This window comes from Ovis aries, chromosome 10 (genome assembly GCF_016772045.2).
Source record: "Ovis aries strain OAR_USU_Benz2616 breed Rambouillet chromosome 10, ARS-UI_Ramb_v3.0, whole genome shotgun sequence".
In the NCBI taxonomy this organism is placed as follows: domain Eukaryota; kingdom Metazoa; phylum Chordata; class Mammalia; order Artiodactyla; family Bovidae; genus Ovis; species Ovis aries.
Window position 1 is genome coordinate 31,314,814 of NC_056063.1, and position 27,575 is coordinate 31,342,388.

Sequence of the window (27,575 nt, forward strand, 5' to 3'; positions counted from 1 at the left end):
CTGATGAAGTGTGAGGATGCTGTGCCTGCCAGTGAGTCTAAAAGGATCATTTCTTTAGGAAATGGCAGAAAGTGTGTCCTGGATGTGAGACAATGTAAACCCAGAGGATGAACACTTAGGCGCCTCTGAAAAGGCATCTCTGCTGAAAACGCAGAATCCAGAACATCAGGGGGCCCTGGGACTTCAGGGCCAGATCAGGAGATCTTGGAGGCAGGGGTCAAAGGTCACAAGTCAGATCACTAAATACCAGGCTCCATGGATGAGTACGTTTGGAGCAAACATGAAAAGCATCTGTGCTTATAGTGAAAACCCTGCCTTGTGTGCTTTGAGATGGGGAAGCTTGGGCAATTTCGCTTCTTTTAATGTGCTCCAGAATGAGCACCAATTTGATGAAACCCCTCTATAATCAGATTTTTAAAATAAGAGTCACACTGTATCTTTAAAGGCACATAAGAAAACCAGTAGGCCAAGCCATGCCCCTGCTTGTGCCCTAACTAGGCTGCAGGGCAAAGAATGAGGCCCAGTTCATCCCCTGACACCAGACACCTGCAGCTCTGGGTCCCGGGGACCCATACTTGACGACTCTGATTCCAGGTGTGGACAGAAGGGGTGTTTCGTCAGCAGCTCCCCCAAGGGATTCCCACGTGTGGCCACAGACATGGCCTCTGCCTCCTGAGGTGAATGGACAGCTAGATTTTCCTGGGGGGGGCGGTCCTGTGGTGACATCAGAGGTCAGCCTCCCTTAGCAAGGGAGGACTGGAGTAAAGAAGCCTCAGAAAATCCAGTGTCTGGGGCTCCCCTGGTGGCCCAGGGGTAAGAATCCACCTGCCAATACAGGGAACATGGGTTCCATCCCTGATCCGGATGACCCCACATGCCGTGGAGCAACCAAGCCTATGAGCCACAACTGCTGAGCCCACGCTCTGGAGCCCATGGTCTGCCACGAGGGAAGCCGCCTCAGTGAGACGCCTGCACGCTGCAGCGGAGACTAGCCCCCGCGCATGGCAATTAGAGAAAGCCTGAACAAAGCAACGAAGACCCAGTGCAGACAAAAGCAAAATAAACAAGTTTTTTAAAAAAACTCCTGGGTCAGAACAGAAGCAGCCTCCCAGCACAGTCGGGACACTGGGGCACCAGGAGAGGCTGGGTCGGTGAACTTGAGTTTCAAGGCTCAGGAAGGACAGAGGCAGCAGGATGTGTGGGTTAGCATCGCCGAATTTGACCACCCCAAGAGGAAGACCTGCATTTGGAGGGTCTGCACAGATCACCAAAACCACACACCTTCCCTCCAGATCCCACTGTGCTCAGGCACCAAGTCCCCCCCGGACCAAGCACACGGGCGTCTCCTATACCTAGAAATGGTGGGCATTTCACCTTCTTCCTGGTTGCTGTGTGCTCCCTGCCAGAGAAGCTGAAGGCCAGGATAACAGCCAACATCCCAACACAGAAGCAGACTCGGGGGTCTGAATAATTCACAGATTTAAACCATCCGTCCCTGGCCTCGTCCCCAAACCAATGGGTTTCTAGAGGAAGCGAGTGAAAATCGCTCAGCCGTGTTTGACTCTTTGCAACCCCATGGACTACAGCCCCACCAGGCTCCTCTGTCCATGGGATTACTGGAGTGGGTGGTCATGCCCTCCTCCAGGGGTTTCTAGAGGAAAGATCTGCTCAAATGCAAAGCATACAGATGAAACCTCCACCATAAAGCTTTCGCACATTTTCCCAGCTGGAAGCGAACTCGCAGTTCCTGAACACAGCAGCTGTAATCAGAGGCTATGGAGCAAGCAGGCCCACATTCTATAAAGCTTCGCATCTTTTGCAGTAACATGAGGCCTTCTGTATGCAGGGCATTCACTAACTATTCTTCACATAGTTGAATGAATAAATGAATGAATGAATCACTTTAGCTATTATAAAGGATCCAGAAGGACAGAACTCAGAGCCCTCATAAGACAGAGCTTTTAAAATATACCTAAGTAGCTCATGTAACTCACCCTCAGGTGGAAAAGTCAGGGCCTCCAATCTCTCCCAGTATGAAATCTTTAGGTTCCCTGGTGGTTTAGTAGTAAAAAATCTGCCTGCCTGTGTAGGAGACGTGGGTTTGATCCCTGGGCTGGGAAGATCCCCTGGAGAAGGGAGAATACCCACTCCAGTATTCTTGCCTAGGAAATCCCACGGACAGAGGAGCCTGGTGGGCTACAGTCCATGAGGTCGCAAAGAGTCAGACATAACTTAGCAATTAAACAATAACAAAATGAAATCTTTTAAAGCCTATGGTCTCAGCTTAGAGGCAGGTGAGACCACACCCCCCTGCATGTGCCCAGCTTAGCAAGCTTCTGCCCGGGGTCCCTCGGCTGGTGGATGGGCTCCATTCAGCAGGGGCCCCGGCTCTGTGGGTTCCCACACATGACACCCCCATGAGAGCCTTCATTCAGAGGCTCCTCCTCCTGCTGGGAGACCCCCTCCTGCCCTTCTTCCCATCTCTTGACATCTTCTCAACCAACCAAAAGTTTGGACCCCAAATCAGTGAATATGGATATACATATATTCTCCACGTAAAACTGGGCCTGACTGCCCCAGGATATGGGACACAGGACAGCTGATATTTGCCCCAGGACTGACCTGTATCAGGGAGTCAATAGGCAGGAAAGACTACAGACGGCAGCTGAGCGAATGTCTGCTTAGAGCGAGCTGAAAGGGCAGATGCTGAGGTTCCATTTCTAATCTTAGCCTAGCAGGTAACCTTACCTGTAACCTATCTGCTTCTGGCCTCTAAGTCTACACCACCTTCAAAAGGCAGGCGTGTCTGGTTTCCACAAGCCTCTAAAAGGAGGAGGATGCTGAACAGAAGATGCTGAGACGCTGACTAGATGAAAGGGCTGTCAAATCGGAGACTGCTCTTTCCAACGGCAGTACTTATTATTGCTCTACTAGTTCTCCCATGTGACTGTCACGCCTCTGGGGACCATCGCTGTCTGGGACACCTACTGGGGATAGAGCCCAAATGTTCATGGCTGTGAAGGGCCGCTTGGCATCAGCCTCAGATGTGGAGAGTGCTCTGCATGAGTGCCAGCTGATCTTAGGGATAGCGAAGCAGACTCCAGACAACAATACACCAATTAGAAGGTGGGCACTAGGGCATCAGAGCCTTAGGGGCTTAGGAAGAAGAGAAAAGGAAGGCGCAGATGAGTTTCATGGAGGCAGAGCGGGCTCACCTCACCCTGGTGCTAATGCAGTAATGGACCCTGCAGCCGGCTATGGGGATGGGCATGCCTGGCTCCCACCTGCTTTCACACTGACTGGCTCCCTGGGAATTCTTCCCCGGCTGTTCTAGGATGAATGATCCTCTCGGGGAAGACTGCCAGGCTAAGGTTAATGAGAAGAATCCTTTCATCAGGCAAATACACACTGAAGGCCTACCCTGTGCAAGCAGGCAGTGCCGAGCCAGAGATTCAGCAGTAAATCCAGCAGAAAACCCTAGTTCAGGCCTTGAGGGCACGGACCCTGGGTTCAGACTGGGTCCAACCCTGGCTCTTCCATGAGCATGAATTCCAGCAAGGTATTTAACCTCCGGGTCTCAGTTTTCTCACCTGTAAAATGGGGGTAATAATGGTCCCTCCCTGGTAGGGTTACTATAGGGGTTAAATGAGTTAGTCCATGAAAAGCGGGAGGAGGAGAGCGCCGCCGACAGCACGTGCTAGATACACGTGTGTCTGTTATTTCCACTGCCCTCATGGGCTATGCAGAAGATCAACAGGGTACAAAGCCAAGTTTATCACACGTTAGGTAGTAATAACTGTCCAGGAAAACTAAAGCATGGAGGAGGACAGGAGTGTCTGTGGCGGGTTGGGGGAAGGAGCTGTAATTCTGGGTGAGGAAGGGCCTCAGTGAGAAAAGTCTACCAGGGAGGGAGAGAGGGAGCCACGGGATGTCTAGAGGGAGAGCATTCCGGGCACTGGTGTGTTGGTTTAGCCGCTCAGTCATGTCCGACTCTTTGCAACCCCAGGGACTATAGCCCGCCAGGCTCCTCTGTCCACGGGATTCTCCAGGTAAGGATACTGGAGTGGGTTGCCATTTTCTCCTCCAGGGGATCTTCCCGACCTAGGGATCCAACCCAAGTCTTCTTGCATTTCAGGCAGTCTCTTTATCTGCCTGAGCCACCAGGGAAGCTTACCAGGCAGTGGGCACAGCCCAGCACAAAAACCCAGAGGTGGGAGTGTGCCTGGGAGGACAAGACAGGAGGCCAGAGTGGCTAGAGGGGACGACGGGGAGGCGACAGGGGACAGAACCGAGGTGGGAGGGTGGGGACCGGGAGCTCACCTGTGTGGCTAAGGCGGCAGCTCCCCAGGGCAGGGCGGGCCGGGCGGACTCACCTGCTCCTGGTGCTGACACCCGATCCGCAGTAGCTGCGCGCGGTGCTCCTCCTGGAGCCGGGCCACCTCGGTCTCGAACTGCAGCTGCAGGCGCCGCTCCAGGTCCCGCAGCTCGGCCTCCTGCTGCCAGCCCAGGTTCCGCACCTCCGCCTCGCAGCGCCGCTCCAACTCAGCCTTCTCCCGCTGCAGCTTCTCACACTTGGCGGCGTGGAAAGCTGGGGGGACAGGACAGCGCACGGTCACAAACCCGCCAGGATGCGCCCAGAGCCTCGAGTCTGCAACCCCCGCGCTGCAACATCAAGGTGTGGGCGGAAGGACCAGGGCCAGATCCCCTTCCTTCTGCAGAGCTTCATGGTTTGTAAGATGCGTCCCTGGGCTTCCCTGGTGGCTCAGTAGTAAAGACTCTGCCTGCAAAGCAGGAGTTGCAGGAGACGCAGGTTCCATCCCTGGGTCAGGAAGATCCCCTGGAGGAGGGCATGGCAACCCACTCCAGTATTCTTGCCTGGAGAAACCCATGAACAGAGGAGCCTGGCGGGCTACAGTCCATGGGGTCTCGCTTAGCACACACGCACGCAGGCAAGATGCTTTCCCACCTACAGCATCTGAGCCTCAACACAGACCCTGGATGTTGGGGTGAACCTGAGCCCAGGGAGCTCCTGTGACCGGCTCAAGGTCACACAGCGTGTGGAGTAAGAGCTGCAAAGGCAGGAGATGTTTAAGGACATTATTTCCCTGGTGAAATGAGCAGTGGACAGGCTGGGTCTTGCTCTGTGTGCACAGAGTGTAAGAATATGGCCCAGCCCAGCAGCCTAATGCTGTCCCAAAGCCCTTCCTGGTCCAGGGCTTCAGCTGGCCCCGTGTCCTGGGTCGCACCGTTTGATGGATTCTGATACGCAATCTGAGAAAGTTAGGATCCGCTGGTGTACTGAGCAAGGTGGTGAGTGCTGCCCACATCAGGTATGGGTGATAAAAGGATATACTGTCTGTAGAGAATTTAAAAGCAATAACCAGACTGATCAGAAAAGCCCTCTGCTTTTTACTGCCACCGGTGCCAGCATCGGTAAAGAATGCTGATGAAAAAAATACTTCTCAAAAGTCTTTGGTTGGTCTACAGTTTAAGCAATTGTTATAATTACTCTTGAGGCCTTTAAAAACCAGTTTTATATTTAAAAAAATCACAAACAGAGGAAAGCTGGAAGTATTAATATGCACAAGGACATTATTGTACAGACTTTTTTCTCCCCTGTGGACCACAGTCCATGGGGTCACAAAAAGTCAGACATGACTGAGCAACCAAACGATAACAACAATATACATGCTGGGATGACAGCTGAGTGTGCACTGGGTTTTCCACCACAGGCAGCAAGACTCGCTCGCTAATAAATGCAGCAGGAACGGCAGAGACTGAGGTTTTCTGGTCCCTGACAGTGAGATCATGGAAGAGGGAGGTTATGGGCCTCATAGAAACAGCCCGAACCTACCAGGAACTGAAGGCCACAGTGGCTCAGGCTTGGAGGGAGCGGAGAGGAGTCATCTATGCTCAGGGGTCTGAACAGAGCTCCAGTTTTCCCCAAAGACCCTCCAACCTGGGCAAGTTGTCAGAATTTCACCAGGGACCCTAGTTAGTGAAAGAAACAACCAGGATCCACAGACTAGGGAGGAGATGTACACGCAGAGACAGGTTTATCCTGAGTGACTGGGCTTTAACAGAACAACGACCAGGGAATGTGCATTAAAAACAGTGCTCGATGGATTGAGACACAGTCAAACTGAGGCCAATAGAGGAGCAATTATTTACACATACACACACACACACATATATATATATATATATATATATATATATTTTTTTTTTTTTTAATTCTTTTCCATTACGGTTTATCACAGGATAGTGAATACAGTTCCCCGTGCTGTTCAATAGGACCTTGTTGTTTATCCCATTTTATATGTAATAGTTTGCATCTTCTAATTCAGAACTCCTAGTCCATCTCTCCTCCCCACCTCCACACAAACAGCAATCATTTCATCTACACTGGGGGAAGGAGAAGGGCCCTCCGACAGAAAAGGATGGGGGATGGACAGGAGACACACGGTAGCTACTGGTGAGCCTCGAGCAATGGGCTCCAGGGTAGGTGTCTGGGTGCACAGGGTCTCTTTGGAGGGTGCTCTTGTTTCTGTAATTCAGGTGAACTAAAGATCCAACCAGTCCATCCTAAAGGAGATCAGTCCTGGGTGCTCATTGGAAGGTCTGATGCTGAAGCTGAAATGCCAATACTCTGGTCACCTCATGCAAAGAGTTGACTCATCGGAAAAGACCCTGATGCTGGGAGGGATTGGGGGCAGGAGGAGAAGGGGACGACAGAGGATGAGATGGCTGGATGGCATCACCAACTCGATGGACATGAGTTTGAGTGAACTTCGGGAGTTGGTGATGGACAGGGAGGCCTGGCGTGCTGCGATTCATTGGGTTGCAAAGAGTCGGACACAACTGAGCGACTGAACTGCACTGAACTTCATAGTCTTTGCCCCGTGTACCCTGCTGTGGTGAATGGGATCAAAATAAAGCAGTGACAACAATGTTTGTATTTACAACAGGCCCACAAGGCAGTGCAGAGATGCAGAACAGTCTGCAAGCACAAGAACAGATGGTCGGCACCATTCATGATTCAGTACATGCAGATCAAAGCAAGAGATTTTTTTTACCTACAAGGTTGATCGAGATGAAATATTCTGATAATACAGGGAAGGCAGGAGAAAACTGGCCTTTGATGGAGCAATGGTGGGGGTGTAACCTGAGGAGCTGCTTTGCAGGTTCAAGTATTTTTCAAAATTGAAATCCTAGGGATGGGAGCTTGGGAAGGGTGACAGCTGAAGAGTTCGGGGTTTCTTTATGGGGTCATGAAAAAGTCCTAAAACAGATTATAGTTGCAGCTGCATAACTCCATGAATATACTAAGAATCACTGAATTGTTTTCAAACGGGTGAGCTGTATGGCATGTGAATTATATCTCAATAAAGTTTTTACCAAAAATGGAAAGAAAATCTGCAAAATAACATGACAGGGAAAATATATCAGAGGATAAATTTAGACGTGTTTGTAGAAGGAAAGTTCATATTTGGATTCTGCAACTCTGTATAACGATGATGAAGATGTATGTTGACAAAATAAAAACCTCACCACGACACTGTTTTATACACACACACACATGCACACAAATGGATATATGTGGAGCTAGGGGAATCTGAGAACCATTCTTACTGTTTCTTAACTAGAAATACAGCACACTGCACTCAAATGAAAATAATTCAAAATGCTCACCATGTTCTATTCTTTAACAAGTACTGTTTTATATGGGAAAAATGTACTTTTCATATATTAATACTAATATTGGTATCTTTAACTCTAGTAAATCTAAACAATTAGTTGATGATATAGATTGTATACATGGAATAAAACAGAAAAAAAAGGTCAAGAAATGAATAACAACAAATCAGTTACACTGGAGAAAAAAAATTAAATGCACATATCTTTTAAGTCAACAATTTCACAAGAGAACCAAAAAAATCTGATGAAGGATAATTAGTTCAGCATGATTTGCCTTTGGGAAATAGTCGGGGTGGGGGACTAGTTAAATAAATGATGATAAGTCCACTATATACATAGGACAAATCCCATATTCAAAGGGATACAGGTAACTAAAAAAAAAAAAAACAAAACAAAAAAAACAAGGTCAATCTTTTCCTGGAATGACCTGACCTGTAATACATTGTTAAACAAAAAAGGCAAGATGCAGGATGAGCAGGACAGCGGAATTCTACTTGTGATGGAAATGCATCTGTGTGTCTGACCTTCCATCTGTCCTTCCCCGCTTGGGGGTTGCGTGCTTAATTGACAGGACTCACTTCCCAATGAACACCTGCAACAATATGTATATAAGAAAATCCTATTATTTGTTTGAATGTTTTATGAGTTAAAATATTTTTTAAATGATTACCATGATTAAGAAGACTGGGTTTGAAAAGGTTATGGTCGCCTGTAGTCAGAAAGGACAGGAAAGTTCCACTGAACGTGTGATTTTGTTTATGTTTGTGGTGGGATGATTCAAGGCCTGGCATTCTATTTGGGGGCGGGGGTCAGCAATGATTGGGGAGAAGGCGACGGCATCCTACTCCAGTACTCTTGCCTGGAAAACCCCATGGACGGAGGAGCCTGGTAGGCTGCAGTCCATGGGGTCTCTGAGAGTGGGACCCGACTCAGTGACATCACTTTCACTTTTCACTTTCATGCATTGGAGAAGGAAATGGCAACCCACTCCAGTGTTCTTGCCTGGAGAATCTCAGGGATGGCGGAGCCTGGTGGGCTGCCCTCTATGGGGTAGCACAGAGTTGGACACAACTGAAGTGACTTAGCAGCAGCAGCAGCAATGATTGATTGATTCTCATCCTAGAGCTGTTCCTGAACTATACTGTTGCTTCAATAAATCATGAGCTGTGTGGCCTCAATTATCGTTGTTCAGTCGCTAAGTCATGTCTGACTCTTTGGACCCCATGGACTGCAGCAAGGCAGGCTCCTCTGTCCTTTACTGTCTCCCAGAGTCTGTGCAAATTCATGTCTGTTGAGTCAGTGATGCCATCCAACCATCTCATCCTCTGTTGCCCCCTTTTCCTTTTGCCTTCAGTCTTTCCCAGCATCAGGGTCTTCTCCAATGAGTTGGTTCTTTGCATCAGGTGGCCAAAGTAATCACCGTTCCACATCTAGCACCAACCCCCAAATTCCCAATAGCTATTATATACAAGAAGTGATATTCTATTCTTCCAATGACCCCGTGTCATAAGCCCCAGGCCTGCAGAAGATATTGGGTAAGAGCTGCAGCTGAGGCACCAGGGAGCAAGTTCCAATAACAGAGTCCCTAAAGAAATAAACATCCTCTTGCCTCTGGTAAATTCTCAGAAATGTATCTACTGGGGCATTTTGTACACAGAGGTTAAAGTAGACTAATTTTTATGGGCAACCTCTGGAGTCTTGTGTTCACTCTTCCTTTATTTCTATTCATGAGAAAATATTTGGTACTTTATAATGTGAGAGGCAAACACACACAATAATAAACCCCTAGAACCTAAAACGCTGAGAAAATAGTTCCTAAAAGAACTGGATTATGACAGGCCAGGAGCACTGATAACATTTCTAATTCATAAGCATGAGTTTGAAAAGCAAAAACAGGATTAGAGTCTGCGGTAGTTTTCAATAATTGAACATATGTATGTATGAATATATAGAGTGCATGTAGGCAGTACATACATACACACCACAGTTCATAAATCAAAATTGAGGGGAAAAACTCAGTGAGTAAGCACGATTTTCTTTAAACAATTGCCCAAAATGTCCCTTGAATAATTACAACTTGTTACTGGAAAGAGGTAGCAGAGATCAGTAATTACAACACTAGACTTTGAAGAAAAGAATCTGGTTGTAGTTCATGATAAAGCATAAGGAATAATATTATACTATCTTTTAGATCACAGATAATGCTTAAGCTTTGACAATTATAAAATAAGTCATCTAAAGATGAAGACTGTATATAAATCTGTGGAATTATTATAATAGTCACTGTTACGGGTCCAATTGTGTCCTCCAAAATTTATACGTTGAAGTTCTAATCCCTAGTGCCTCCGAATGTGATCATGTTTGGAGACAGGATTTTTGCAGCAAATAAAGTTAAAATGAGGTCATTTATAGGGTCAGCCCCAATCCAGTATGACTGAAGTCTACAGGCCAGACACCTGCGGGGGGTGGGGGGAAGGCAGCCATCTATAAACCCAGAGGAGAGGCCTCGGAAGAAACTCACCCTGCTGGCGTCTTGATCTCGATTTCCAGCCTCCAGCATTGTAAGAAAATTAATTTCTGTCTTTTAAGCCCTCCAGCCTGCAGTACTTTGTACAGCAGCCTTAGTAAATTAACAGTCAGTATTGTTTCTTATTGATAGGGGATCCCATAGTCAGATAAAAGATTAAATTGTTTCTTTGAGATATGGGGAGTAATTGAAAAGACAAAATAACTTTCAAGGGAAAAAAATGTAATTTAAAAATTACCCATACTCTTATGACACAAAGAAAATGAAAACTTTCCACTGAAAATCCCTTCACAGCTGTCGCGGTAGTGTGACTTCAGTGTCCCCTGTTAGGAAGTTTCCACATCTTCCTGCTTAATATTTTTATCGTCCCCCCATATTCTCATGTGTGTGTCCTTAGTCACTCAGTCGTGTCCGACTCTGCAATCCCATGGGCTGTAGCCTGCCAGGCCCCTCCGTCCATGGAATTCTCCAGGCAAGAATACTGGAGTGGGTAGCCTGTCCCTTCTCCAGGGGATCTTCCCAACCCAGGGATCGAACCCAGGTCACGGACACTGCAGGCAGATCCTTCACCGTCCGAGCTACCATATTTTCATGTGGATGCACTGTGATTTATACGTCCTTAGTGTTGGACATTTGATTTGTGTCACTCACATATTTTTTTTTTTTTTTTGCTTTCTTCATTAGGATAAATTCTTAAGAGTGGAATTACGTGGGCTTAAAGATTATGGCATCTTTGTAAACTTTAGTTGGTTGTGTGTGTGTGTGTATGTGTGTTTGGTCCTTTTTGATGGCAGTGATCCTGTGACAAGTCTGTGTCCACCAAGGGGAACTACAATGCCTGGAAAAGCCCTCTGGTGGCAAAGGCCTCTGTCCACTCTTGTCAGATCACAGCGACCCACGGCAGGCGGCAGGCTCAGTCCACGAAACACGCTGCCTGGGATCCTGGGCCACACTGCCCTCTACTGCCCTCTTTTTTAAAGGACCTTCTTTTTGATGAAAAGGACCTTCTTTTTGATGGCTCAGATGGTAAAAGCACCTGCCTACAATGCGGGAGACCCCGGGTTCGATCCCTGGGTTGGGCAGATCCACTCCAGTACTCTTGCCTGGAAAATCCCATGGACGGAGGAGCCTGGTAGGCTACAGTCCATGGGGTCATAAAGAGTGGGACACGACTGAGCAGCTTCACTTGGTCAAGAAGAGAGACAAGGAGCGGCTGAGATGGAGGAAAGGTCAGGGACTAGGAGCAGAAATGTGGGTGAAAGAGCCAGGGTGGGGAGTTGGGGGTCTCTGGGCATCTCTGCAGGTCCACCCAGCATCCCCGGGGCCCTGGACCAAAAACTGGCATTAGTGGAGTGCCTCCTGGGTACCACGCAGCTGGCATGCCCTGAGCCCCAGGTGGGTGTCCAGTAGGACGGGAGGTTTGAGAAGGGGTAACTCAGGGATCCAAGGCCCCTGCGGGAGGGGCGAGGCCTGCAGAGCAGGGGCCGGAGCCCGGGTCCTCTGCACCCGGGTGGGAGAGACCACTGCACCAGGGTTTCACTGTCTCGGAGGTGAGGCTTTGGTGAATCAGCCTTCAAGCCCTCACTGCTGTGAATCGCAGCATGTCTCTTTACCTATCCGCCTCCCTCAGCAGCGGGCAGGGACAGCGTCAGAGACACCTGAGTATTTGTGGTCAGATAGGCAGGCTGTGGTCAGCCTACCAGGCTCCTCCATCAACAGACAGTAGCTGGATTTATTGAGCAGCTGCTACATCCCACGCCCAATCGTGCAGTGAGAATCAGACTCGCTGCCAGGAGGGCAAATAAAGACACGGGCAGAAGTTTTAAACAGCAAGATGTCACATCATGAAAACCTGAGATAACAGCAGTTGGAGAAAGTAAAATGAGAGCAATGTTAGGGAAAATGAGAGCAATGTTAGGGGATGGCGGATGCAGGGGGCACCTGAGAAAACCCCATCCAGACTGATGTGAATGATGGGGAAGGGGAGGGGTCCAGAGAGCTGGAGGGAGGGGGTTCCAGGAGGAAGAACCGCAAGAGCAAAGGTCCCAAGCTGGGAACACGGGGCTCACTTAAGGGACAGGAAGATGACAAGGGGCCTGAGGGTCTGTGATGGAGACAGTGGAGGTGGGGAGAGGCGGGGTCGGATCCCACGAGGGCCCTGGTCCCCAGGGAGGAGTGGGGCTTGTACTCCAGTAACTGGAAAGGGCCCTCCTACCCCTCGACAGTCTTAAACCTGGGATAACAGGAGCTCATGAAGCGTTGATTACAAGAGCGCCCTGGAGGCTGCATGGCGAATAGGCTGGCAGAGGCAAGGAGAACAGAGCGGAGGACATGTCTGGGGTCTAGGTGGACGTAACCTGGGGCTGAAGCTGCAGTCCTGGATGGGTATGCGATGCATCTGGGAGGCAAAGCCACCTGCATTTGCCCCTGGCTTGAACGAGGGAGGTGAGGACCTCCTCCTCACGAGGCAGGGATTGGACCCGAATATGACTCAGGCAATTGGTCTGAGTGATTTGGGTGGTGGTGCCCTTTAAGAAGAGGAGAACATCGGAGGAGGAGACCCACTGGGGAGACAAGCACACACTAGACACCAAATAAATCTCCACGGAACTAACAGCCGGATTTATGTACATATAAGGGCCCCTGGTTCACAAATGTGATGGCGGATTCGCCTCTGGTCCATGGTACTTAGGAAAGGCTTTTCTGGATGTTGTCAATTAGTATGAAAAATATGACATTCAAAACTGCTGAATTTTGACAAGTTTTGTGACACGTTAGTGATGAACGGTAATATTCCATTTCACATGGGCATGTGCTGTGGTCTATTCTATAAAAGTGTTGAAATCTTAAAAGCATGAGACCTCAGGGTAGACCCTCATTATTAAACTTTCCCCAGTGAAGTGGGGCTGGATTGACAGACGTGTTTTCTCCTCCCCACGGGTGTGTAAATGGTTAGCGGGAAGATATAAGACATGTGGCTGCAGTAAGCTGAAGCGCGTTTTCTAGCTGCTAGGCATTCCCAGAACAAACACAGAAGAGTTCTTATCAAGGTGGCTCTTTAAAGTGCATTAACAAGGGTCTTCTCTGGCTGTCCAGTGGTTAGGACTGCATGCTTCCACTGCCAAGGGCCGAGGTTCAATCCCAGGTCAAGGAACTAAGATCCCATAAGGCTCAGGGCACAACCACAAAACAAAAAGTGCATTAATACTTTACTTACCTGTGGGTCTCACTATGGGAACATGGCCCCCAAACTGAATGACTGCATACAGGAGCCTCAAGATCCCCAAACACGTGCCCTGAAGTGCCCGCTCACGTCCCACCCCCACACTACTTAGACTTCCACACAGTGACAGTGAATAACCCTTCCCGTGCATGGAATCCAGACTGCCAGCATTTCCAGATTAGAAGGGGTGGGGAGGCAGGGTGGGGGAGTGACAGCCCAGGACAGGAGGTGGTCAGGTCACACCTGGAAGGGGCAGGAGACAAAGGCAGGTGGGGGAGGGCAGAAGAGTCCAGGTCTTCCCAGGTCCTGCAGACACCAGCGGTGGGATTTTGGCAACTAACTCAACCTCTCTGGATCTGAGATTCTCACCCGGAAATGAGGAGGTCGGGCACTGCTACCAGCTGAAGTGTATACCCCTAGAGTCACGGTGTGAAGCCACACTCCCCAGGACCTCAGAGTGTAACTGTATTTGGCAGTGGGGGTACTTGAAGAGTTGATTAAGTTCAAATGAGGCCAGGAGGGTGGGGCCCTAGTCCAGCATTATTGGTGTCCCTCTTGGAAGAGGAGGAGCCACCGGGGAGGTCTCAGAGGCCAGGTGAGAACACAGCAAGGGGACGTCCTTCCACAGGCCAAGGACAGATGCTGTAGCAGAAACCACCTCTGCCAGCCCCTGGCCTGGACTTCAGCCTCCAGAATCAAGAGAAAATAAACGCCTGTGTTTAAGCCCCCGGGCCTGGGTATTATTTTGTGACAGCAGTCTGAGCCGGCTAACACAGGCACCCTGAGTGTGAAGCCCCCTTCTGTCCCTGCCTTCTAGAATTCTATTGATATTGTAATGGTGACTGAGGGTCATCAAGGACAGTTTTCCACTGTCCTTTCTTAAAGAAGACTGGGCAGGCTGTACTATTTTTATTATGATCTCCCTCTGAAATGGAGCCCTAAAGAGAGAAGCTTCATCTACAGAGAAAATGTGCTTTGCAAAATGACTCGCTGCCCAGCAAGAGGAGACATTAGTAGTATCATCAATGACAACATCTCTGTGCTTCATTAATGAAGTTCTCTAACATACAGTATTGGGGATTCCCTGGTGGCTCAGGGGCAAAGAATCCGTCTGCCAATGCAGTAGACATGGGTTTGATCCCTGGGTTTGGAAGATCCTCTGGAGAAGGACTGGCAACCCTCCAGTGTTCTTGCCTGGGAAATCCCATGGACAAAGGGACCTGGTGGGCCACAGTTCATGGGGTCACAAAAAAATTGAACATGACTTAGTTACTAAACAACAACAAAATACACAATATTAATTTGCTTAATCTTCACAGCCAATTTTAAAGCTGGAGAAAGTGGGCAGTTTTGCTCTGATTTTACAGAAGAGCAATGGAGGCTCAGAAGGGTCAAGTCACTTGTCTAGGCTGACCCAGCAAGAACTGCGAAGGTGGGATTCCCTCCAGGTGCCCTGAATCTCAGCAGAGCTCTTTCGAATACTAACACCGCTATTCTGCCTTATGTTCTGGAAGAAAGCAAACAAAGAAAGAGAAGGAGAAACAGATACAAAAATCCCAACAAAGTTAAGGTGCTTTTCAAAGTCATAAATACTTAGAGCTATTTTTATGTGGTCGTAAGATAAAGGAATCAAGATTGTCGGGAGAAATATCAATAACCTCAGATATGCAGATGACACCACCCTTAAGGCAGAAACTGAAGAGGAACTAAAAAGCCTCTTGATGAAAGTGAAAGTGGAGAGTGAAAAAGTTGGTTTAAAGCTCAACATTCAGAAAACGAAGATCATGGCATCCGGTCCCATCACTTCATGGGAAATAGATGGGGAAACAGTAGAAACAGTTTCAGACTTTATTTTGGGGGGCTCCAAAATCACTGCTTCCAAAATCTGGGCTTCCCTGGTGGCTCAGAGCATAAAGCGTCTGCCTGCAATGCAGGAGACCTGGGTTCGATCCCTGGGTCAGGAAGATCCCCTGGAGAAGGAAATGGCAACCCACTCCAGTACTCTTGCCTGGAAAATCCCATGGACAGAGAAGCCTGGTAGACTACAGTCCATGGGATTGCAAAGAGTCACACACGACTGAGCGATTTCACTTCACAAAATCACTGCAGATGGTGACTGCAGCCATGAAATTAAAAGACGTTTACTCCTTGGAAGAAAAGCTATGACCAACCTAGATAGTATATTCAAAAGCAGAGACATTACTCTGCGACTAATGTCCGTCTAGTCAAGGCTATGGTTTTTCCTGTGGTCATGTATGGATGTGAGAGTTGGACTGTGAAGAAGGCTGAGCGCCGAAGAATTGATGCTTTTGAAATGTGGTGCTGGAGAAGACTCTTGAGAGTCCCTTGGACTGCAAGGAGATCCAACCAATCCATTCTGAAGGAGATCCACCCTGGGATTTCCTTGGAAGGAATGATGCTAAAGCTGAAGCTCCAGTACTTTGGTCACCTCATGCGAAGAGTTGACTCATTGGAAAAGACTCTGATGCCGGGAGGGATTGGGGGCAGGAGGAGAACGGGACGACAGAGGATGAGATGACTGGATGGCATCACTGACTCGATGGCCGTCAGTCTGAGTGAACTCCGGGAGTTGATGATGGACAGGGAGGCCTGGAGTGCTGTGATTCATGGGGTCGCAAAGAGTTGGACACGACTGAGCGACTGAACTGAACTGAACTGAAGATAAAGGATGAGCCTTTCAACAAATGGATAATGACCAAAACACTGCGTGAATGTAATTGCAATGCTTAGAAGTAACCTTCTTGGTCGAAGAGGAGAAAAATGCAACAGTGATTTGTGGGGGCAAAGGAGGAAAGAGGAAGTGGATTTAAGATGATGGTTATGATGGGAAGTTTCGAGAGAAACAAATGCTGACTACATGAGCGCTAATATGACACTACTGTGCATAAACGGGAAGCAGCTTTCCAGGGGTCCTGCATGGCACCTGCCCCTCCCTCTCCTCTGGGCTAACTTGGGCTACAGAGCTGGCAGAGCTCGTCTAACATACCATGGGGCCTCTCTGAAGTCTGGCTATGGACAGGCCAGACGGTGGGTCCGTGTGGTTGCAGTGAGCACTGACTGCTTTTAACTTTTTTCTCCTGTGCAAAATGGCATTGCAAAGATGACCCTTAAACTTTACCTCCAATTGATGTTTGTTACATAAACTGGACAGTGTACACAATTTCCAGGTTGGACATCCCTTTTAGAAGGAGCTTTTAATAACTTTCTGAAAGTTGAGATTCCAGACTCCTCTTTCATTGGGTAGAATCCACCCTACGAAGCTCTAACCAGTGAACTCCTGGGACCCTGCTCCTTCCTAAGCTTCCCAGAGAGGAGAGGCCCAGCCCACGGCATGGTGCTGACTGCCACCCTCTGTCCCATAGTATGGGTGGCCGCATTCCCCTTAATTTCCCATGGGACGAATAGAGACCAAGGGGCTACTGGGTAATACAGTTTAATCCATTTGATGGTGATGAAAAATGCATGGCCAGGGTATTCTGTTTTCTCCATGGGACTTGGGGCATTTTCTCTGAGGTTTCCCTAGACTGATGATTATGTTTTATTTGTTGTTTGGGGGTTTCCTGCACAGGAATGAAGGGTTGATGTTTGAAATCCATAGAATCTAATTTTTAAAGTCGTGTGCATTTCCCCATGAACTCCTCCCAGCCTCTTGCTGTCTTACTTCCAAATATATCAAATCAATTCCAAGGAACAAAGTGGACCACCTAGAATTGTTTCTACCCACTGATTTTAGGCACAGACACAGAAGAAGTTAAGGTTTTAGGCAATTTATGATAGCCCAAGAGTATTTTATGACAAGTAGAGATATTTGTCTACTACCCTGGCTAGACCCTGTGCAACCTTCCTCTGTGGATATCCATCTCTTAATGCGATTCCAGGCCCAGGCAGATTTCCATAATCTCCCTTCTCCTCCTAAAAGGAGAGACGATAAAGGACACAAGTAGGACCTACTTTCAAGCAGGTAAAACCTGGGGACTCGCTAGACATCAAGAATGAAGGAGACAGAGAGGCAGAGTTGGTAATCACCTCCACTTTCTAGGCTGACTTCCTCTGCAAATTTTGGTGTCAACAATGGAGCTTAAAATTGTGGTTGAGCCTACTTGTCCCCCATCTCCTCTTCCTTTATTCAAAATACTCTTTAAGTGTTAACAGAAATGACTGCCCAGCTGGACATATTACCCTTCAGTCTCCCTTGCAGCTCTGTGGGGTCACGTAACTATCCTTAAGTCAAGGGATGTGAAGAAGTGACGTGGCAACTTCTATATCAGAGTCTTATGAGGGAACTGCCTGCCCTCGCTCTGCCTTCTTCCCCCTCCCTCAGGCTGAAACGTGGGGCCTCTTCTAGGCAGACAAGGACACAAGAGAAAAATATCCCCTATCTTATTTATTCCATTGTATCTGGGTGTCTTTCTGTTACAGCAACTTAGCCTGTACTTGAAATAAATTAGGACTATAACAGAAGTGGTGATTCGGTTTTACTTTGAAATAGAGTGTAGGGTAGAGATTCCCCGGGGGCGCTAGTGGTAAAGAACCTGCCTGCCAATGCAGGAGACGCAAGAGCTATGGGTTCGATCCCTGGGTCAGAAAAATCCCCTGGAGGTGGGCATGGCAACCCACTCCACTATTCTGGCCTGAAGACTCCCATGGACAGGGGAGCCTGGTGGGCTGCAGTCCATAGTGTCGCACAGAGTCAGACATGACTAAAAGTGACTTAGCATGCACGTGCATAGAGAGGGTGGGGTAGGTGGAGATAATATGAACTGGCCTCAAAGAGGTGAAATGCCTGTGGCTCACCAAGAGGTGACCTCAGGAGAGAACAGGGCTAGAGACATGGACCTGGGAGGGTGCAGCTTAGGGGGCAGTTGAAGCCATCAGGGCAGACTGAGATCACCAGGGAGACCACGGAGAGTCAGAAGGAAAAGGGGCTTGGAACAGCATCAGGGACAAATATTTTAAGGAGAAAGTCACTAACTTAATTTCATGCTCCAATCATTCGCCCACGCCCTCTTTTCCAACTGATTACAAACTCTTTGTATTCTTGGATTATAGCATACTGATCTCAAAATAAAACACTTAGAATACTTTTATGCAGAAAAGACATTCAAATTTATCTTAAAAATGACACTGTTAAAATACTTTATATCTTAGCAATATATTTGCTTTCAACTTTTTGATATTCGTGGCTGTATACTTAGGCTATCCTAAGTCAATACCCAAGTCTTAGAAACCAGCAGACAGACCAGAAACACAATGAAGGTGGGACTATGGCAGCCTTGAGGTGAAGGGGGCGGCTGCCATTCAGTAAAAGGACAAACCACTCAATAAAAAATGGACAACAGAAAACTCACAGAAGACATCCACAGAGCCAATTAGCACACAGGAGTGCTCAGCTTCCTTAGTGATCAGGGAAACACAAATTAAAACCACAGTGAGATACTCTTCACAAACTAGAACAGCTAAAACAATGATAATAATAACAACGAGAACAATGACATTACTGACAATACCGAAAGCTGGCAAGGTTATGGAGGAAGTGGAATGCTCCAAAATGTTTGAGGGATGGTGTTAAAACAGAAGAGCCATTTCCAGAACTGTTTGGCAGCTTCTCCTAAAGTGAAACTCAAATCTATCCTCTGACCCAGTCATTTCTCGTGAAGGGACTGAACTGAGAGAAATGAACACGTATCTGTCCACAGTAAGACCTATGCAAGGATATTCACAACAGCCTTATTTATAAAAGCAAAATGTGGACAAAACCCAAGAGTGGATAATTAATATTGGCATATGCACGCCAAAGGAACACGAGTCAATAAAAAGGAACAAACCACTGACAAGCTCGGTAACGTGGATGAATCTCTCATATGGGGCAAAAGCACCCAGACATAAAAGACTGTCTGCTCCCATTTGTAGGAAATCCAAGACCAGGCAAAACTAATCTACGGGGACAGAAATAAGCACGTGGTAGGGTGGAACTGACTGAAAGAGGCCTGGGGCAAATTTTCAGATGATGTAAATGTCGTATGTCCTGTTTTGGGTAGTAATGATATGAGTGTAGTCATGGACAAAGAACATCAAGCTCAACACTTAAAAACAGAAAACTTTTAAAACAAAACGAATCATCTTGTGTATTTATCCACAGATTTACCATTTTGATAATCTCAACTTTTCCTGTAATTCTAAGTTTCTATCATTCATAAAGAATGTTTTCTTTGGACCTTAAATTCTGATGTTTTTAAAACATTATTTCAGCCCTTCAAACATGTCATTCCACTCTCTTTGTCCGTTTCTGATGAGGTTGACTGCCACCCACATCCTTGTCCGCTGTAAGTGATGTGTGTCTTTATCTGGTTGCATTTCATGTTTCCTCTTTATCTTTGGCCTTCAGCAGTGTGACCACGATGTCTTAGGTGTGATTTGTGGATTTGTATTTATCCTATTTGGGGTTCGTTGCTTCTTGAGCCTGCAGTTTGTTCTTTAACAATCAAATCTGAGACATCTTTGCACATCGTTAAAAATTTATTTTTCCTCTCTTCCTTCTTCTGACAATCCAATTATGCATCTGTTACATTGCCACAGGTCCCTGACACTCTGTTCATTTTTCTTTTAATCTTTTTTCTCTCTGTTCCTCAGACTGGATAATGTCTATTGATTGTCTTCAACCCACTGACCCTTTTCCCCTGCAGTCTCCAACCCGCTGTAAAGCCCATCCAGTGAATTTTTCATTTCAGAGATTTAACTTCTGGGCTCTAACATTTCCAGTTGGTTCTTTTGTAGTTTTCATTTCTTTGTTGGGCTTCCCCATCTATGTTCCTCGCTTTCTAAAAGTGGTGAACATGTTTGTAACAGTTTTTAAAAATGTCTTGTCTGCCACTTCCAACATCTGGGTTATTTCAATACCCATGTCTATTGCCTACTTTTCACTTAATTATGGGTTCCACTTTTAGTAGGTCTAATTTTTAAATGGATGGTATCTAGAGGAGGGTTTCCCAGGTGGCGCTAGTGGTAGAGAACCTGCCTGCCAATACAGGAGACATAAGAGACGTGGGTTCGATCCCTGGGGCAGGAAGATTCCCTGGAGGAACGCATAGCAACCCACTCCAGTACTCTTGCCTGGAGAATCCTATGGACGGAGAAGCCTGGAGGGCTACAGTCCATGGGGTTGCAGAGTCTGGCACAGCAAGCAACTTGGCATGCATGCACACATACTGAAAGGAGCGTGTATTACTTGAACAGGCAGGTAAATTACTCTTGACTCCACCAGACTTAGATTTTACCCTTTGTTAGGGTGGGTCCACTCAGTTTTCCTAGAGACCCTCATTCTCAGTCCTGGTCCTCACTCCTAAAGCCTGGCCTTTCTTGGGTCTTGAGTTGAGATGCTCAGTGAGGTCTCTCCACCCTGGCTCAGCTGCAGTTCAACGTCTCCCTGCACCACACCGTGTCTGGTGCCTCTACTCAGCTCATCCTGCAGCGGCTGCCCTCTGCCAGGCCTCCCCAGGCATTCGATGCCCACACTTCACCTCTGAACACCCAGGAACCCCCCCACACCATGCAAATTCCCAGGGCCTCCTCTGCCCATCTGACTGCTTTCCAGTGCTCAGTCCCATGACTTCCAGCTGCCTTAACCACCTGGAACTGGTATCTGCTTCTGCAGCGCAGCAAGACAGTCAGTGGTCACTGCTGGACCACCTCTCTGGGCTGTGGTCTGGTCAGTGACCCCAGGCAGGGAGTCGGGGCCAACAGGGGGCTCAGAGTGATGTCCTCATTTTTTTTTTTTTTTAAGATTTATGTTTTCATTATTTACCTGGCTGCACTGGGTCTTCATAGTGGCAAGTGGGGTTTTTTTTAGATGTCGCAGGCGAACTCTTTGTTGAGGCATGTGGGACCTAGTTCCCTGACCAGGGACTGAACCTGGGCCTGCATTTGGGAACACAGAGTCTTAGCCACAGGCTCACAGGCCTGTGACATCTATTGCTTAGAAACAGGTGCCTCACATACTTGGTGTCTTACAGCTGTGTGCAGCCTACCATAACTAGCTGTGTGAGGTATACTGTAACTAGTCCAATACTACTGTTGTTCAATTGCGAAGTCATGTCCAACTCTTTTTGACCCCATGGACTACAGCACAGCAGGCCTCCCATTCTCTCGCTATCTCCCAGAGTTTGCCCAAGTTCATGTCCGCTGAATCAGTGATGCTATCTAACCATCTCATCCTCTGACACCCTCTTCTTTTGCCCTCAATCTTTCCCAGCATCAGGGTCTTTTCCAATGAGTCAGTTCTTCACATCAGGTGGCCAAAGTATTGGAGCTTCAGCATCAGTCCTTCCAATAAATATTCAGGGTTGATTTCCTTTAGGAATGACTGGTTTGATCTCCTCGCAGTCCAAGGGGCTCTCAAGTCTTCTCCAGGAGTAGTTACTCTACGAAGGTTGGAAGCAGGGCAATGAATGCATAGTTGAAATAAGCTCCCAGGTGGCTGTAACAGGCGTCCATCTCCCTCCGTGGGGATCCCTGGCTAAGAACTGAGGTCCCAGAAAAGAAAGGCATGCAGATAGCTGCCCAAGGCTATCTCATCGAGATGCCATTATTATTTATAGCATACTATCGAGTCTGGTCCACTAAGACATCTTCTGATGACAATTTCAGCTTTCTAAGTAGATCTACTTTTAAGAAGAAATATCATTTCTCACTGGAAATTAGTAAGTTAGGATTTATGTGTTCTATATTGGGCTCTAGTAAACCTAGTTAAAAGGTGTTTCCTTGAAAGTCAAAGCCATTCTTATTGCACTAACAGTGTCCACACTTAGCAGCCGGCTTGGTCTCTCCATCTGGAATCATACTCCTGGTTAGCTAAATTCTGACCAAATTCTGCATTAACTTTTGCTTTCTTTTCTTTTTTTTAAAGAAAATAACTATGTTAAGGAGCCCAGAGACCATGATCAGTTTCATTATCACTGAAACCGGCTGCGTCTGTACATGTTTCCTTGCAGTGCAGAATCGGTCAAGTTCCTTGTTCTTCACCAGAATTAACCTCCTGAAGACCCGAAGTTCAGCTGAAAAACTGCAATTCTGATAAAAAAAAGAGTGATCTGAATATAACAGACGCATACACTGCAACTTATGTACTGTTGTGGTTGTTTAGTCACTAAGTTCTGTCCGACTCTTTTGTGACCCGTGGACTATAGCTCATCATTCTCCTCTGTCCGTGGGATTTCCCAGGCAAGAATATTGGAGTGGGTTCCATTTCCTTCTACAGGGAATCTTTCCAACCCAGGAACTGAACCTGCATCTCTTCCCTTGGCAGGTAGATTCTTTACCACTGAGCTGCCAGGGAAGCCCAACTTACATGATTACTTTGTTCAGATTAATGCCAAATACAGTAAATTGATTGAATCTGGCTTTGGTGGTATCTGTGGATACTTGAGTGAGTGAGAATAATTTCATAATGCCATTGGAAAAACTAAGGAAAACTAAGTAGTCAAAAAAATCTCCGAAGGGAGAGTCATCGAAGTCTAATAGTCCAAACACTGCTCTCTGCTTTGTCTGCACGTAGTTTAAAGAGTTTCATAGACAAGCTCATGTGCCCTTTTCCTCTGGTTAAGGGATCACCCCAAGAAAACACATTTACTATTTTTCTCATTTCCCAAACGAGAGATTAAGTCAAGGACTTCACTAACCCTGTTGCTGTAACTGATCAAGTGTAGAAGAACCACTTCCTCACTGACTCCCTGATTTCCTTTAAGCTTCGCTGTTTTACCCCAGAAGCCTTTCCTAGACCCCTAACTGGGTTACAAACCATCCTCTGAACTTTCAGACCTCCAGCACCTTACTCAGCACACTGGGTTTTAGTCACCCGCTTATGCATCCGTCCCTCCAGTGCACAGATGTCCCCTGAGCTCAGAGACCACATCACACCCATCTTTACTCCTGGCACACTCACAGGTGCATCTCCTGGATTTCAATCAAATTTATAAAATGAAACAATGACATAGTTCACACTTAACGTGCTAACAAGCTCTGGGCTGGGGCTCGAGATACAAAGAAAAATAAAAGGGACCTGGGCTGGCGTCTATGGGGTGGCACAGAGTCGGACATGACTGAAGTGACTTAGCAGCAGCAGGTGACTAAGAAACTCACAAAGAGGCGATGATTATATTTGCATAATTTGTATGTGACTGTCTTTCATTTAAAGCTTTATGTTTTTTTTTGCAAAACTGCTCTTTGGCAGTTTTCAGGTTAAAGCTATAGAGCATGTCACATCTTTTTCTTGCTTTGTCTTATCTTCCCCATGACACCAACTGAAATCTTACAATACGAAGGCAGCATGCTCTGGTCATAGTGGGACAAGATAAAGACCCAACTCCATTATCCTTAATAGCTACGTGATTTGGGGTTTGCTTCCATTCTCTAGAGCCATGATTTAGTCACTGTTAAAACGGTGGTTGTATTATCTACCTTACCTATCTGTCCCCTAGGATTGTTGTCAGGATCAAATGAAATAATATGTGAAAGAGCTTTGTAAATCATACACAGATCTAAACGTTAGATTTATTATGAAGTCAAAATTCTGCAGAAGCAGCTGACTCTAAGTTTCAAGAAATTATTTGTCCTCTGGGTATTTTATGGGCAGCCCTTAGTATCTTGACTTTTATTCAGTCAATTCAGGTTAAGAATGAAAACCACAGATTTTTATAATATTAAAGTGTATCAGAAAGGGTTATCTTCATTCACCAAGGAGCAAATGTTTTAGAGGATCACAAAATAGACATCTCCATATAAAATAATCAGATGGTGCTCTACAACTAGCAACCTTAAATAATTTTATAAATATCAAAAAATGTGCTGCTGCCAACTGGAATAAATCATTGTCTTTAAGAAAGTAGTTCTGTGGAACTGTAGCTGATGGTGTACTTTCCATGGCAACCAAACCCAGTCACTGGTACATTTAAGGGAGTTTGTAGTTTTGATATTACTGTGCATGGTTAAGCACCTGTCTGAGACAGAAACTAAAATAACTTTAGGAAATTACATTTACTGGGATAAAAATCTAATTCTGGCAGCTGACATCACTGATTTGAATTTTTCCCAGCTCAGAACATCATTTACTTACAGGAAGGCCAGGTAACTTCTGGACCTCATCATGCTGAGTGATTATCTTGCAAAGAGAACAGTCTATCAGAAGCTCTCTAATCACACTCACATTTCTGACATCAGACTAGATCAAACCTTCTTCTAAATAACACTGCCCGCTCTCCGCCATAGACCCTGGAACAGTGATAGTTAAATAGTGAACATTAATATGTATGTGGGTACCCCCCTGACAAAGCTGCTGAGAAAACTGAGTGAGAAGATTCAACTCCCCTGATCAGAGACAATCATGCATTCGACAGATTTTGTGTTTGTGTTGTCCCTGAATCCAACATAAGCTTCTAATTTACTCTGTGGTTTCCTCTTTGACTCATGTGCTAGTTGTATGTTGTTTAATAGCCAAGCATTTCCAGCTTTCCAGTTTATTTTCGTGTTACTGATTTACAGTCTAATTCTGTTATAGTCCAAAATGGCCTGTATGATTTCAATTTTTTAATATCTGCTGAGGTCTGTTCTACGGAGAAGGCAATGGCACCCCACTCCAGTACTCTTGCCTGGAAAACCCCATGGATGGAGAAGCCTGATAGGCTGCAGTCCATGGGGTCGCTGAGGGTCGGACACGACTGAGTGACTTCACTTTGACTTTTCACTTTCGTGCATTGGAGAAGGAAATGGCAACCCACTCCAGTGTTCTTGCCTGGAGAATCCCAAGGACGGGGAAGCCTGGTGGGCTGCCGTCTATGGGGTCGCACAGAGTCGGACATGACTGAAATGACTTAGCAGAGGTCTGTTCTATGGCTCAGCGTATGGCCCGCGTCGGTCAACATTCCACGTGTATTTGAGAAGGATGTACATCCTGTTTGTTATCTGGAACCTTCTGTGAATGTCAATTAGGTCAACTAGCTCAGCTGGTTGATAACTGCTACTCAGGTCTTTAAAACTCGAGCTGGTTTTCTGCCTGCTCATTCTCTTAGGACTGGGAGAGGAGTGCTGAAGTCTCCCACAGTAACAGTGGGTCTAGTTCTTTCAGTTCCACCGTGTTTTGCTTCATCTGACTTGAAGCTCTATTCTAGGCACGTAGGTATTCAGCACTGCTGTGTTTTTAGGTGAACTGACTCCTTGATCCTTATATAATGGCATCTCCACCTATAGTGACAGTATTGATCTGAAGTTTACTTTGTGTAATAGTAACACTGTTACTGTTGTTTAGTCGATAAATCATGTCCAGCTCTTTTGCAACAACATGGACAGTAGCCCGCCAGGCTCCTCTGTCCATGGGATTCTCCAGGCAAGAATATGGGAGTGGGCTGCCATTCCCTTCTCTAGCAGATCTTCCTGACTCAGGGATCTAAGTCACATCTCTTACCGCGCCTGCATTGCCCGGCAGGTTCTTTACCACTAGCGCCACCTGGGAAGCCTGGTGTTAGCATAGTATATTTCTATCTCTCCTTTTACTTTTAAATATCCACTCCTTTACATTTGAAATGGATTTCTCTTAGGCAGCCCATAACTCAATCTTGCTTTTTTATCCAATCTGGCAAATTGTCTTGTCATTGGTGTGCTTAGAAGAGATATTTTTATACATAAGAAAATGCGCATTCTTTTTGTGGTCCCAAGATTAGTTATTTTTCCTGAGGCACCTCCTTGGGTGTTGCATTTTAACTTAGATTTTTTAAAGCTGTGAAAGGAAGGAAGACAACAGAATCTAATCTGAAACCTAAGGGAATTAGCATATACTGTGCCCCAATTGCCTGCCAAACATCGCGCTCCGTCCTTTCCTCTCATTCAGCTAGTGTGACAAGCACTAGGGTTCCACCTTACTGACGAGGAAAGTGAGGCCCATAGCACATTCTCGCCTTCCTCCATAGCAATAAAATAGCTAGGCAAAGTCACCAAAGGCGAGCACAACCCCAAGTCCTTCTTATGACCACGTTTGCCCTGCGACTTAGAGCTGGGCAACGAGGTAGAAATTCCTGGAAACTTTCTTCCCATGGAAAGAGCTGACCTACTGTCTCTGCCTCTTTGTTCATTCCCTCTTCCATCCCAACTGGACTAGAGATGTGATGACCAGGTGGCACCCAGTACCGACCACAGCCACCCTGGACCACTAGGAGAAGCACCACTGTCTTGGGAATGGGAGAATGCTGAGCTGTAGGAAGCCTGTCCACCCTCTCTGTGGACTTACTGGAACAGAATCACACCTACCCCTGGGCGCTCGCATGCATGCTCAGGTGCGTCCAACTCTTTGTGACCCCATAGACACAGCCTACCACGCTCCTCTGCCCATGGGGATTCTCCAGCAAGAATACTGGAGTGGGCTGCCATGCCTTCCTCCAGGGGATCTTCCCGATGCCGGAATCAAACTAGCATCTCCCGCATGCAGATTCAATAGATTGGCAGGTGGGTTCTTTACCACTGAGCCACCTGGAACTCCTCCAACTTTTATATAAGGGAGAAATAAACATCTACCTCGAGTAAGCTCCCATTCTTTAGGAGTTTGTTATTTGTTCTTGAACCCAATCCTATCAGCTATAGCTTACTGATAAATTAACATAATTATACTCTACCCTATGTCTGGACAGATTCATACTAGCATCTTTCATCCTTTTGTGTGGAAGTCACCTGATGTGAAAAGCTGACTCATTGGAAAAGACCTTGATGCTGGGAAAGATTGAGGGCAGGAGGAAAAGGGGGCGACAGAGGATGAGATGGTTGGATGGCATCATCAACAACGGACATGAGTCTGAGCAAGCTCTGGGAGTTGGTGAAGGACAGGGAAGCCTGACGTGCTGTAGTTCAAGGGGTCGCAAAGAATCGGACGCAACTTAGCGACCAAACAACAACATATAGAACTGGAAGAAAAAGCTATTTTATTTTGTTCACCTGATTTTTTAAATCTATTAAATAAAAAATTATCACCAAATGTGATGGTGGTGCTGGAGATGCTGTGGTAAAATCACATACATTGAGTAGAAGAATTCTAGACTTGGGTTTGAGACTCGACTCTGTACACACTAGCTG

General features: G+C 46.7%; 1 protein-coding gene across 7 annotated transcripts in view; it reads right to left on the reverse strand.

Annotated features, from left to right (window-relative positions):
- The window catches only part of MTUS2 (microtubule associated scaffold protein 2), a 383,566-nt gene that overhangs the window by 21,315 nt on the left and 334,676 nt on the right, over window positions 1-27,575 (reverse strand). For all 7 annotated transcript variants that reach the window (XM_042254839.2, XM_042254838.2, XM_042254840.2 and 4 more), the window contains one exon: window positions 4,374-4,588. In XM_042254839.2, coding sequence (XP_042110773.1) covers window positions 4,374-4,588 — 215 coding nt within the window. The remainder of the gene's footprint in view (window positions 1-4,373; window positions 4,589-27,575) is intronic.